The sequence below is a fragment of the Mustela erminea genome, chromosome 21 (genome assembly GCF_009829155.1).
Source record: "Mustela erminea isolate mMusErm1 chromosome 21, mMusErm1.Pri, whole genome shotgun sequence".
Taxonomy (NCBI): Eukaryota; Metazoa; Chordata; class Mammalia; order Carnivora; family Mustelidae; genus Mustela; species Mustela erminea.
Window position 1 is genome coordinate 16853943 of NC_045634.1, and position 14295 is coordinate 16868237.

At 42.7% G+C, this 14295-nt stretch overlaps 2 protein-coding genes across 9 annotated transcripts in view; one reads left to right on the plus strand and one right to left on the minus strand.

Moving 5' to 3' along the window:
• Positions 1-12810, plus strand: part of MTUS1 (microtubule associated scaffold protein 1) — a 162218-nt gene extending 149408 nt beyond the window's left edge. For 5 of the 8 annotated variants that reach the window (XM_032329320.1, XM_032329319.1, XM_032329324.1 and 2 more), the window contains 7 exons: positions 983-1197; positions 2511-2616; positions 3701-3774; positions 3889-3984; positions 6635-6751; positions 9904-10001; positions 10505-12810. In XM_032329320.1, the coding sequence (XP_032185211.1) occupies positions 983-1197; positions 2511-2616; positions 3701-3774; positions 3889-3984; positions 6635-6751; positions 9904-10001; positions 10505-10718 (920 nt within the window). In that variant the 3' untranslated portion in view covers positions 10719-12810. The remainder of the gene's footprint in view (positions 1-982; positions 1198-2510; positions 2617-3700; positions 3775-3888; positions 3985-6634; positions 6752-9903; positions 10002-10504) is intronic. The other 3 variants (XM_032329321.1, XM_032329322.1, XM_032329323.1) reach the window with 3 other exon arrangements.
• Positions 12670-14295, minus strand: part of PDGFRL (platelet derived growth factor receptor like) — a 68953-nt gene continuing 67327 nt past the window's right edge. The window contains exon 6 of the mRNA XM_032329327.1: positions 12670-13939. Coding sequence (XP_032185218.1) covers positions 13751-13939 — 189 coding nt within the window. The 3' untranslated portion in view covers positions 12670-13750. The remainder of the gene's footprint in view (positions 13940-14295) is intronic.

Sequence of the window (14295 nt, forward strand, 5' to 3'; positions counted from 1 at the left end):
TGTCCTTTTCTCTGCCCTGAAACTCTTACTCCTCCTACAACTGCAGAATCCTTACAAAAGAGAGGTAAGGATTAACAACTGCCTTGCCAGGACTCATTTTAAATGACTGCATGGGCACTTTGGGATACTCCTGACAGAGTATCACTCATTGCATCTGTATTGAATGCCAGCGAAGGAAAGCTGGAAAAGTCAGAAGTCAAGCTTCCTGAGCAATGGTAAAGATATTCCAGGATTTATTGTAGTGTGGGTGGGTATGCATTTATGTGCAAGTTCTGCAATGTATCGTTAATCGTTATGTGCTTTCAGTAGTGGTGGTGACGGGTAGGATGCTTGGGTTTTAAATTATGCCTTTCAGATGACTTTGCCTTTAAAAATAGTGACTTTCTGATATATTGATATTGTAGCTTTTAAAATGTGTTTTTTCTAAAGCTGGTATGCTCTGGTGATCGTGTTCAACATATTCTAATATTTTGTTTTTATTACTGTACTTTTGCAATCGGCTCAGATTAAGTCAAAGCTTAAACTCCCTTTATTTCTTCGTTCTGATCTTCCCGGTTCCGTGTGTCTTCGCGTCTCCCTGCTGGCCGGCCGGCCTTAGAGACGCCTCGGCCAATCAGAGTCTCCTCTCCTTGTCGCCCCTGCACTGATTGGTCAACATACAAAAGGGTGATCCTCCCTTGGAAAGTGGGTTTTTCTCAAGTACTTCTGCTATTTCTTGCTAGATGGTTGAGGGGGGGGGGGGGGTTGTCTTTTGTTTTGTTTTTTGTTTTGGGGTTTTTTTATTTTGCTGCCAGCGACCATTTCCTCTTGTTCCTATATATTGCTCACTTTTATACCATTATATTTGAAAATCTGGTAGAGAACGAAGTACTCCGAGAGTCCTGTGTCCGTATTTCCAGACTCATCACAGCTCTGCGTGAATGTGATGAATTTAGGACATTGCGCAGATGAAATGTCTTTTCCCTTTTTCATCTCTTTTCAGTCACTGCTTCGTCGACCTGTGAGAAATTAGAAAAAGCGAGGAATGACTTGCAAATAGCTTATGAAGGGTTCGTTCAGAAGCTAAACCAGCAGCACCAAACTGATCTGTCAGAGCTAGAAAATCGGCTTAAAGAATTTTACACCGGGGAGTGTGAAAAGTTCCAGAATATTTACATTGAAGAAGCAGAGAAGTATAAAACTCAGTTGCAAGAGCAGGTGTGTGCCTTTGGAGCCTGAGCATGTTATTGGTCATGGCCATGTATTCAAATTCTAATTGTGGGATGAGGACCTTCCTTTGAACTTCTATTTATTTAAATAAGTGAAAAGGGTTTATCAGTTTTTTTTTTTTTCTTATGCTCAAAGCAAATGTTGAGTGAAAGAAGGGAAGAAAAAAAAAGTTTAAAAAAAATCCTTTATCATGCAACTTGGAAGTAATCCCTATGTGAGCATATTGATATTATACTGCTAAGTGATGGGTTTGTATTTCTTCCTTTTCAAAGTGACACTTAATAACCCATATTTCACACACATTTTTTTGTGTGTGTGAGAAAGATTATTTAGTTAATTTTAGTTGCACATACCTACTTGGCAATAGAAGGTTGTGGGGGCTAAAAACCAGATTCAGATCCACATTTTGTACAATATTTCAAAATATATCCTATGTTAATTAGGATTTATTGATAATAAATCCATAGTAAAATAAATCCATAGTAAATAAATCCATAGTAAAACCTATATTAAAACAGAAGAATATTTTAACTCAGGGTTAGAAAAGTCTTTGTTTATTTATAAAGTTTTTTGTTTACTTATTTGAGAGAGAGAGAGAGAGAGAGAGAGAGAGAGAAGCAGGCTCCCTGCTGACCCTGGGATCATGACCTTGGCAAAGGCAGACTTTTAATCCAGTGAGCCACCCAGGGGCCCCAAGAAAAGCTTTTAAATTAAAAAGTGATAGAAGAAATAACAGAGGGAAAGAAAAATGTTTATATTATGTACAAATGTAAAACATTGAGAAACAACTTAACATAATCAAAAGGAAAAAACTGGTAAAAGTAATTGGCAGTATATACAACAAAGAAATGCTTCATTTCTTTACCAGAGAGGGCCCATATCATAAGCTTCTCTTTAATTTTCTTGCTTCCTTTTAAAATCAGTTCTCCATTTAGTAATATTTACTGAGTACCTACTAGACCAGAGGGTTAGAAACCCCCAGAGGGTTAGATGCGCTAAGGACTGAGGATATGAAGACCAGTATTATAGGCATGGATCATACATGGTCCTATCACCATGATACAAATCCTCATTCCTCATGATGGAGTTGGCTGTTTGCCTCAGAGGACCCTGGAGAGCCTGAGTGTTGGTGTTCATGAGGGGGTACAGAGTGGAGAACTGGGAAGGGCAGATCCAGATTGGGTTGTTCTTTCCATGCGCTGGACAGCCCTTTAACTTGAATACACACTATGTATCAAGTCTCCTAATACTGTTGCTTCTTACTCAAGACTTTTAATTGTTTTTTTTTTTTTCCCTTCTAGTTTGATAATTTAAATGCTGCCCATGAAACCTCTAAATTGGAAATTGAAGCCAGCCACTCAGAGAAAATCGAATTGCTAAAGAAAGCCTATGAAACCTCCCTTTCAGGCAAGAATGCTTTTTTTTTTTTTTTTAAATAGATTCAGATCTAATGGAACAACGTGATAATGTTTTAAAACGGAAATGATTCAGAACTTTCCCTTCCAGAGAATACCCTGTGGTATTCAGTTTGGAGTGTTTTTGCTTTCTTTTTGCATTGTTCATTGTTAGCAGATGCCCTTTTCCCCTTAGGAGGCAAATAATAGTTTGTCACAAATGCCAGCCTTTTCAGAGATAAGAGCTTTTAAAGAACGTAAAGGCCTTTTTGGTAGTAGCTGTTCTTTACCACTTGAAGTCCTGGGAAGTTAAAAGTGTTAGTTTACATCCGAGCCACAGTAAAGGATCAGTGCTAACAACACTTGCTCACCGACTCTCTTGCACACCAAGAACGCTGTGACATGGAGATGGCACCGGTTGAGTCAAGAAAGAATATTTTAAAATTATTTTATATTTTAAAATTATTTTATCATGATGGGAAAGGCTGAAGTAGAAGGAAGAGGAGCCATTTCTTTAAGAACACAGAGGATCGTGGAAGTTGTTGCACTCAGCTCCGTGCACCCCTCAGAGAAGCCTGTAGACACGGGCTACGAACGGGCGGGCTCCCCAGTGGCAAAGGCCTTTTCTCATCAGAAAAATAGAATTGTCCTGAGAAGTCAGAGATGACAACATGTCAAAGTGACTGGCCAAGGGTAGATATTAGTAAACACTATCGTTCTTCCTTCCTGCTAGAATTGGGTTTAATTTTAGACTTCTGTTTGGTTCACGAAGAGCAAATGGAAAAGCACGCAGGAACTCCAGAGCACGAGGGCGAAGGCCAGTGTTGGAGGAGCCCTCCCCTGAGGAGGAAGCTGTTTCCTCTGGCCTCTGGGGGCCTCTGCGCTCTCCATCATAAAATGGAAATATCTGCCCTACTCCCCTCACAAGGCTAATTTGAGAACAGAGAGCTTAATTCTTATGAAAGCATCTTACAAATGTAAAGTAACATAGTCCTACTGCTTCATAATCAACTCTTAGATCTACATGCTCTAACAACTGTAAAATACAGTGATCTCATAGGATGCCATTGCCTCCAAAAAAAATCCCTTCTTTTCAGAAATCAAGAAAAGCCATGAAGTGGAAAAGAAATCACTTGAGGATATGCTTCACGAGAAGCAGGAATCACTGGAGGTGCGTCTATCTCTCTTACCCCCAGTGTGGTTTGGGTAATGTTTCTGTGTACATTTGCTATGTTTCTGGTGTCTGCTTGCTAACTTGTGCTCCACATTTCATTGTTTGTTTTAGAAACAAATCAATGATCTGAAGAGTGAAAATGATGCTTTAAATGAAAAGTTGAAATCAGAAGAACAAAAAAGAATATCGAGAGAGAAAGCAAACTTAGTAAGTTGTGTGTGCTTCTCCATCGCTACTGAGTTCTTTTCTGCTCAGCTGCCTGTGAGGGTCAGCCCGTGTTCGGCAGCCGGGGAAATGATAGCGGTTTAGAATCCTTTTCCTATGTTGCAGAGTAATTTTTAAACTGGCTTCTTTGTTTACTGATGGCTTTTAGAAATCCCAAGACCTGACATACAGAGGAAGCCCAGTACATTGCGAGTGGTCTAAACCGATAACTATGGCAAGACAAGAAAATTGTCAGTGAGGGTCAGGGTTTCATGTGAAGACTCCACTTTTTTTTCTTAAAAAAAAAAAAAAAAAACCCAGAACCTCCCTGGTATATTGAGTTAAAATTGACATAGCACAACATTCACCCTTTGTTAAATGTGCAGTTCAGTGGTTCACAAATTGTGCATTGGTCACTCTTATCTACTTCCAGAACATTTTGTCACTCCAGAAAGAAACCTGTACCCATTCCCCACTAAATCCCCCCAAACCCCCCGTCCCTAGGGAACCACCATTCTACTTTCTTTCTCCATGGATTTGCCAACTCTGGACATTTCCTATAAATGGAATCATGTTCTGTGTGGCTTTTTGTGTCTGGCTGCTTTGGCTCAGCTTCTGTCCTTGAGATCGATGCATACTGTAATATGTATAGACACTTCATTCCTATCTGTGTCTGACCAATAGGTCATATGGATAATCCTCACTTGGGAAAAGTACAGATTTATCTCGTAAGCTCACCTTTCTCTTGCAACTGGTATCCTAACTCACCTGGCCCCACCTTTTCTGTTTCTGTCTTCAGTGCCACCATTTCCCTTTCATATGTTTGTGCCTGAGACTGCAGAAGCCAAGTTCTTTTGCCACTTAAAATCTGCTAGCTTGGAAAGTACGTGTGCGTGGGTCTCTTAGTGAAATTTTTCACGGAAGTCTTTGGATACCCTCTAGACTTTTGAATACAATTGGATGAGACGAGGTCATACCCAGTGAAACTTCAAAGCTATCTATACTGGAAGATTTTTAGACAAAAGAGCGATTTAAAAAAAAAATAAAAAATCTAGGCTTACATGCAGGGTTTAAACCTTATAAGTGGTTCCAGGAGTGGGTTTTATTTTATTTTTTTTTTAAAGATTTTTTATTTATTTATTTGACAGAGAGAGATCACAAGTAGGTAGAGAGGCAGGCAGAGAGAGAGGAAGGGAAGCAGGCTCCCTGCTGAGCAGAGAGGCCGATGCGGGACTCGATCCCAGGACCCTGAGATCATGACCTGAGCCGAAGGCAGCGGCTTAACCCACTGAGCCACCCAGGCGCCCCCAGGAGTGGGTTTTAAAGGGCTTCCTGGAACTGCAGCAGTTTTTGAAAACAAACAGAAACAGATTGAGGAAAGCAGGGTTACCTGAGGCCTGACCCCCTATGGGAATGCACCTGACGCCCCGGGAGAGCGCATTTGAGGAAGGCCCGGGCCAGCAGGGACGTCAGCAAAGGTGCGGTAGAAACGGGGCTGTGAATGCTCAAAGTTTAAAAATGGACATGGTATTGCTTCTCGGCCTTCTGGCTATGATCAAGTGTAAAAATGGACAGAGTAAATGACAGAGTAAATGATGTCTCCTTTTAAGAAAAATGAGGTACTGGTTATTTTTTTTCCCCTAAAGATAATACATCCTGTGTCAAAGGATGAGAGTATTTGAGGCCTATGAAATTCGGGCAAGAGCTCTGGATTTGCAGACTTGGGTGTTAAGCCTGCCCCAGCCCTTTCCCGCTCTGGCACCTTCCCTGAGCCGGTCCCCTGGGTTGTGGGACTCTCTGTGTCCTATGGAGTGAGGGGTTTACATAGGTATTCCTGAAGACCCATTCCCTGATCATCCCTGAGGCTTGGTCTGGAGCCCAGGAGTATAATTTGGATGACTTACCCACTGACACCTGTCTGAGCTTAGACATCCAGTTGGTAGATGTGACATGGTCAGTTTGTATGTTTGGGAGGATTCACTTAGATTTCCAGAACTAAAGCAAGGAGTGAGGATTCCACTCTGGTAGTGGGCTCTAAGAGGATCTCTCCCCTTATGCAGCATTTATTTTGGATAGAATTTTAGTAGTGCATGTGCTGTATGCCGTAGGGTGTCACAGAGTAAACGAAAAGGACAGGCCAAGCCAATAGAGTCCCCTCATAATAAAAATGGCCAAAGACTCAGGACACGATTGTCACTCTGTTTTCCAGAAAGCCCTAGAAATGCACTGCCCTTTCACTCCTGATCAGTTACCAACTTTGTTGACAGAGAACAGTTGTTCCCTTTTCTCCCCGCCAAACAGCAGTAAAGGACTGTAATGGCCTCAACTCTCGCCAGAGTAGTTTTGCGTTGTAAGCAATGCTTTTTTTTTTTTCCCTCTTCCAGTAAAATATTTGGTGTGACCAATATTTTCCCATGTTAAGTTCCTGATAAATGAAAGAAGTGTTTGTTTGCAAGGATGAAATGATTTCATTCTTCTAACCGAAGACTGTGAGATTACTGTTCTCTTAACCCTTTGTCCGCCTCTTCCTCTAGCTGCTGTGAGAAGGTTAGAAGTCTCTCCCCCAATATCTAAATCTAATCAGAGACTCTATTAAGAATTTAACAATGTGCGGTTAAATAACCAAAGCTGGGTTCTGCTGTGTCTGTTCCAGAAGAACCCTCAGCTCATGTACCTGGAGCAGGAGTTAGAGAGCCTGAAGGCCGTGCTGGAGATCAAGAACGAGAAACTCCATCAGCAAGACATCAAGTTAATGAAAATGGAGAAACTGGTATGTTTCTTTCAGGGGTTTACCCGGCAGAAATGCAGTCTGTGGCATAGGAACTGGGCTCTGAGCTAGAACTGCAGAGTCATTTTAACTGCTACTTCAAGGTACTTGGAAAGGTGCAGAAGGTAACGGAGGCTACATTTGCTTCTGTGGGTTTGCTCCAGGCTTATTTATTGCTGCCTTCTGGAACTTTTTTTTGTTTGTTTCCCAAGGAATATAGAAAGCAGCATTTGGGTCCTTGGAAAAACCACAACAAACAAATTAGGCTTCCGTTTTAGTGGTCTCTGAATCTTAATGCATCTATGAAGAATCTTAAAAACATGTAAAAAACAGTACTTTCCTATATCACCAACTCTGGACTGTTGTCTTATTCACAGACAGTTAAAAATGTAAATGAATCACATGAGGGCAATGCAGTTTGCTATCTAAATTCCTCCTCTTTCTCGTGAATTAGAATGTAATAGAAGAGTCGTGCTCTCATAAAATTAATCTGGCTGGACAGATGCAAACATTATGAAAAATAAGAATGAAGCGGAGTTTGTAGCCTTGAGGGCAGAGCACCGATTCAGCCAGTGACAGGTTTACTGAGAAGTCCGTGTTTGAGTGGTGTGTGCCCAGCCCTGGCCCACAGCTGCTGAGAGACAGGAGTCTCACCAAGTGGGCGGGGTTGGGCAAGGAAGCTTAAGTGATTTCAGCTCTTGCCATACTTTGCCCTTGACTGTGCCAGCCGCCTCACTGTGCCTGTCCCTTGTCCCCCAATTATGAGTGATTCATGGTTGAGTGACCGAGTGCCTCGCTCAAGCCCAAACCAGCGCTGGACATCAGGGAGCCTGGAGGCCACTCTTTGTTTGCTTCCTGGTTTGTCTGAGTTTTAGTGTTTGGTTTGGTTCAGTTTTCTAGAGACACCATTACCTCACGGTTGAGGGATGTAAGGGCTAAACCCCCACCTGGATATATGGGCACTTGGACATGCCAGGCAGTTTTGATATTTCTTTCGAAGGAAAGAGGAATTCTTGTGGTTGATTAATGAGCCTAATCTGACCTAGATACCAGTTTCTGCCAAAGGTCATCCTGTTCCGTCAAGCCTGATAACTCAGCGAATCTCACAGTCACTGGTCCTGTAGATCGCCCTGCTAATAATTTGTTGCCCCATGTACCATTCGTGCATCCAAACTTTTCAAAATACCATATACATGAAGAGCAGGCTCTGTTATAAAATTGACAACACATTGTAATTTTTGTTGACCCAGAAATATTTTTGTTTCTTGCCGTGCCCGAGAAGTATCATGGTATTCGTTAGCATTGAGTTGCTGCAACAGGTAAACCCGCGGTTACTTTATCTTCAGGCATACCTCAGTGAACGATATCGTGGGTTCGGTTTGAGACCAGTACAATGCCAGTGTTGCAATAAAGTGAGTCAAATGCAGTTTTTGGTTTTCCAGTGCACGTAGAAAGAAGTCTGTTAAGTCTGCAATAGCATTATATCTAAACAAAACTAAACAAAAAAATCAATGCACATACCCTAATTAAAAAGTGCTAACTATCTGAACTTTCAGTGAGTCATAATCACTAATCACAGGTCACCATAGCGAATGTAATAGTATAGAAAAAGTTTGAAATATTTCCAGAATGACCAAAATGTGTCAAAAACCTTGAAGAGAACAAATGCTATTGGAAAAGTAGCACCAGTAGACTTGCTTGACATGGGGTTGCCACAGATCTTCAATTTATTAAAACAAACAAAAAATCCCCCCAGAAAACCCACAATACCTGCATAGCACGAAGAAGTGACGTATAATAAAATGAGATATGCTTGTATTTGTAAGCTTGGAGCCTGGGTAGAAAATGAGACTCCTAGAAAGCAAGGAGGCTTTGTCAGTACGAAAGCTTTGGTATGAAAACTAGCTCTGCCGGTGGTTGGCTGTGTGGGAACACGAGGGCTAGTTTCCTGTGAAAGAAGGCACTGGATGAGATAATACCATTAGGCCAATCCCTGCCCAGTCTCTCATCCAGATTTCCCCACCTCATGTGTTATCTTGAATTCCTTTGTAATTTCTAGAAATCCCAAGGCTCCCTTTCTCTTACAGTCTCATTTTTGGGAAGGTTATCCCACCTGACTGGCTTGTCCTGAGCACTTTCTGGATAATAGGAAATCTTAAGACTTGAGTAGGACTCCCAACCGAGAATCATAATCAGTGGATTAGTCATACACTGCGGAGACAGGGATTAGCATTAATTCTGACAGAGCTATGAGGTCACCGCCTCAGCAAGTAAGAAAATCTTACCTTTAGAAAGTAGGGGGAAGTAATCAGCTCTTCGTCATGTTAAGTGATGAAATGTCTTCTGGGATATTATCCTGGAACCTCTCCCCTGATCAGTTTGTTTTCCCTGGAAGTTTAGCCTGGGCAGGCCCGCAGGAGAACGGATGTCTCTTCCCCTGAATGCAGGAGGGAGGCTTTGTGTAGCGAGTGCTCCTTCTCCTGGTTGGTGTTCCACAGAGCTTGGTGAATCGGCGCTTTGTGTGGCCACCCGAATTTAAGACTACAGAGAAACTCCAAACCGCGTTAAGACCATAATGGACAGAACTGTCAGCTGTGGGCCTACTATGAGTTTTCTTCGAACACGGGGATTTTTTTTTTTTCTCCAGAATTTACCACAGGAAGCTGTAGTGCAGGCCTGTGCTACTGTCATTTGACCACCTTGCAACTGAAGGAGACACCCAGGGCCCATGGTGGCCCAGGGCCAGGCACCAGTTCTCAGGGGCAGTTCTAAAACCTCCTCCCCACCTCCCCCCCACCCACCAACCCCGAACAAGTCCATCACCCCCGGGGCCCCATCAGTGACCTGGCAGAGCTTTTTTAAAAATACATTTTTAAAAAATTATTAATCTGTTAAAAAATAGATTTTAAAAATCTATTTTTTTTTATATTTCAACTTTATTTTTTCAGTGTTCCAAGATGAAAAACACACATCTAGATGCTCTGTTTGGCTGCCTCAGATTCTTTGGCAGCATGTCCATGTGTAGGGATTTCAGAATTCGACTAAACCTTCCTTAATGAAATCTCTCCAAGTGCGTTAGTGTCAGGAATGCGTCTGAGGGAAGGAGGGGCTTTCCTGTTTGATGTCTAAATGCAAGCGTTCTCGTTCACACCAAGGTGGACAACAACACAGCCTTGGTTGACAAACTGAAGCGATTTCAGCAGGAGAACGAGGAACTGAAAGCTCGCATGGACAAGCACATGGCGATTTCCAGGTAAGCACGTCCGTTTTCCCTGAGCTCTTCCTGTCCTCGTTAGCACACTCCATCCCCATGTCATGAGCGTGAAATAGGGCTGAAGTGGGTGGTTCACCAGGTATTGACTTCCACGTGGAAAATAGGATGGTGGGAGCCAGTGGTTTGGACCACTGTGGTTCCCGGCTTCCTGACCCTGAGATGCTTTCAGAGAAGAAGCATCACAAGACCCAGTAAGAAACAGCCCCAAGCATGAGACAGTCATAAGACGTGGAGAAAAGCTGTGGTAGGGCCACCCAGCCAACAGGGAACTTGCCCCCAAAGGTACTTTTCCTTGGACTGAGGCTTACACTGCCAGCGTTTCTCCAGCAACCAGGCCCCCCGGTGCCCAGTCAGCCCTGGGCAGGACTCCCTTTTGTTCCAAAGGGATTGTTTCGTGGGCTCAAATTTTAAGTGGTAAGAATTTTTTCAAGTTCCTTTGAACTCAGGTCCACGTGGTTTGTGGCTCTTTTTTTGTCCTCAAGGCAACTTTCCACCGAGCAGGCTGTTCTTCAGGAGTCCCTGGAGAAGGAGTCCAAGGTCAACAAGAGACTGTCCATGGAGAACGAGGAGCTGCTGTGGAAGTTGCACAACGGGGACTTGTGCAGCCCCAAGAGGTCCCCCACGTCCGCCGCTGTCCCCTTCCAGTCACCGAGGAACTCCGGCTCCTTCCCCAGCCCCAGCATCTCACCCAGATGACGCTTTCTGGAAGCTGGGAGACTGTCCACAAGCATTTGTACAGGTCTGCGGGACTGACCCTAACCACACCCATGGGAGCGAGCGCTACAGTAGTGGACACATGCTGACCACTCGGGAACTGGAGAGTCGCCACCCCCAAGACTCCTTAGGAGACTGGAACTCTGGAGGAAGACTTGGACCCCGTCCCAGATCCTCCCCCCAAAGATCTCAGAATGGATCTACATGGACGCTGTTGCACAAAGCACTTCAAGAACAAGAGGGTCTTGTTCATTGCCTTTTTCACCTAAGCATAAGGGGAAAAAAAACTCTCAGGGGCCTGTTAAGATAAAGATTTATAACCTTTATAATGTTCTTCACCATAGACACCTTCTTGTGATTTTTGTTTTGGTCTGACTGGGGATGTGTGAATGAAATGGGTGCACAGAGTGTCCTGTGTCTGACGCTGCCTCCTTTGCTCTGAATTGAAAGTCCAATGCTGCGTAAATCTGGGTATGTACTAATCTAATAACAGTCAGTGTATGCATTTCTGCAAAAGCCATAGGAGGAGGAATGATAGTCGCTTGAATTAAAATTCTCTACCACCACCTTGGCTCAGCCCTTGACGGTGGGGAGTGCTAATGACAGGAAGAGCTTTGACTTGTCCATGTCTATCCAGCTCTGTATCCTTCTGGAGTAACTTGTTGGCAGGCTTTCGGTGCTTAGCAATGTCAGCTGAAACTAGTTAGATTTTTAATGTCCCCACGTGAACCTAACATGATACTACAATCTATTTTCTCAGGCTGTGCGCAAATAGAGAACCCTAATTTTTCTAAAATCTGTATAAAGCAAAAGGGCAGTACTGGTTGATTTACTTCTGCCTTACTTTTACCTTGATCTGAGCTATTCCCACGGGTTGAAACTATCTGCTCTCCCATGATCCTCACTCCCCCACTTCCTCTTCCCCCAACCCCCCCCCCCCACTGCCCCACCTCTCACCAGAGCCACAAAAGCAAACCTTCTACCTCCTACCTACTTTTCTCTAGGACAAGAAATATGCTTTTCCAGAGCCAGCTCATCATCGAGGTGCCAAAACCACTTTCCAAATAAACCGAGGCCTGGATCTCCTAGTACAAATTTTGGGAAACCCTAGAGAGAATGAAGAGTAAGTCATTAGCTAGTTAGAACGAAGGTAGGATTCTGTGCTTCTCGAGGAGCAGGAACAGCCTGTTTAACGCAATGATGCCGTATTGAGTAAAACATTTGGAGAAGAGATGCTGTTTCCATGCATCCTTTGAAGAATCCTTCCGTCCTTGAGAAAGTAGCAGAATGGTCATTGAATGAATGGACAATGTGCAACTCCCTCCAAGTTGCATTGCAGTTTCTTTTCAGAACTTATTACCTCCCCCCTTTCTAGTACTTTGGTTCGGGGGAAGTAGAAGGAAGACCTGTGGCTTCATCTCCCTCTCCCTGCATGTCAGTGTTTACTAACCTCTGTCGCTGATATCAGCCCAGTGGCTTTACAAGTAACCGCTATAGGGTAAGAATGGACTTGGGATACTAGAGATGGATATGAGTCCTCATTTACATGTATACTACATAGCAAACTGATCTTCATGATGCATGGTTGTTTTTATTAGTGATTGTGTCTCAAGCCTTTAACCTCCAACTGTTTCTTATGTATGTAACCTTCCATGTTTGCTTTGATAAAAGGAAATATAGGTTCACTGCCACCTCCTGGCATAGCTCTCCGCTTGTCCTTCTGAGTTGTTTTCAATGCCATTAGCCAAAGTCAGGTTTGCCATCCATCTCCTACGCATGGGACGTCTTGTGCTGTTCCTTGCTGTCCTCCATACCATTTAGGTGTCTGGGGAAATCAGGCTTTTACACAATTAATACAAAATGTCTTCAGAGAATGGGAGGCAACAAGAGAGTAGATAGGAAATGAACCAGAGAACTTTGATTTTTTTTTTTTCCAAACCAAATGTTTTTCACGTAAGATGCAAAATGTTGGCACGTCATGAAAATATGGATGTATAAACTGTAGTTGTGATCAGTTTGTAGTGATGGAAAGTGTATTTTACTTTGATCAAATAAATAATGCTGGAATATTCAATGTAAGAATTGTAACCTCGGACCTATTCCATCCTCCAAAGTGTTACCCAGTTTTAGCCCTTCTCAAGACCCAGGTGGCCATCTGTCTTCTCTTCAGCTGTTTCCCAGGAGCTTCCAATGCAATGACAGAATTAGTCATGGAGCTGAAATCTGCCTTTCAGAGTGAGACTTACAGGTAAGCTTCTCTGAATTCCCAGCTATGTGTGTTGGAGAAATTTTGACGGATTTTAATAATTTTTTCTGGATAAGGTAAGAAAATAGGAACAGCTAAAGTCTAAATATTTTTAAAGATGGCAAAAAAGCCTAAATGAAGTTGAGTCTTCCTTGACCTGGAAATTTATTTTATATTGAAAGTTGAATTTTTTAAAAAATACTCGAGAATGACTCCTTTAGAACTCGTACTTTTGAGTATGGCAGCTTAGAAAGGCAAGTTTACACCATTTTTTGATACCTTTGTATTTGCATTGTAGATGTGGCCGACCCATGTATTACTGCATTTTTAGGTCCTCATGTGTTGTAGTTGTGGTATCAAATAGAATCTTGGGTAATGGTCCAAACATTTGCCAGCAAATCCTCCTGGATGCGCTTCAAAACAAACTAAAAAATGAACACTTAGCTCATTTTGTTTTTACAGAAACTTGCTTATTTAATAGAAATGAGGATATAAAGTTAATATCGATGCTTTTTTATTATAAAAAGTAGAAATGCATGGAGATAGGTAAGCAATCAAAATACATGCTCTCTGTCAGAGGAGTTAACACTTCTATTATTAGACCGGATGACTTCCTTTTAGTTTGGATGTCTGGGTCTGACTCACAGGGCAGGGGGTGGGGTCTGGCACTTGACATCAGCCTCTGGCAAAGCATTAGTCAAAAGAACCCCGAAGCGGGTTATGGACACAAATGAACTTTCCATCAGTTCTTCGTACTTCATTTGCCAAGTCAGGAAGACTCAACAGTGGTAGCAACTGTGGTCTCCCCATGGAGATTGTGAGCAGTGCAAATATAATATCCTACATCAATGGTCTCAAAGTCTTCGATGGTCAGGGTGCTCTGGGAGATTCTTGTGGTGTGCCCCAGTCCTCTGTGGATCAGCCTCCAACTGTCTTGAATTGTCACGGGCCTTTCATCCTGTTGAACGACACCCCCATGTGCTGAAGCACAAGCAACAGGCTGCTACAAACAGCTCCCATTCACCCAGCACCATTGGGTGTTGTTTTCCAAGGCCGAAATACGTACTTATAAAAGATTATTTAGTATGTGTAGCACAGGGGAGCATTTACACTGTATAAACATAATACTGTTTGGCACGCTCTTTCTGGTCTTCAGTAAGTGGCTACTTAATATAAAATTTATTCTTTTGGAACTCCAAGAATGTAGAACTGGAATTAGGCACAAAAAAAAAAAAAAAAAAAAAAAAACAAAACCAGGGATAAAAATTTCCACTGCTCTTGACATTGCCCACTCCGTAGTTCTGTGTCACAGAA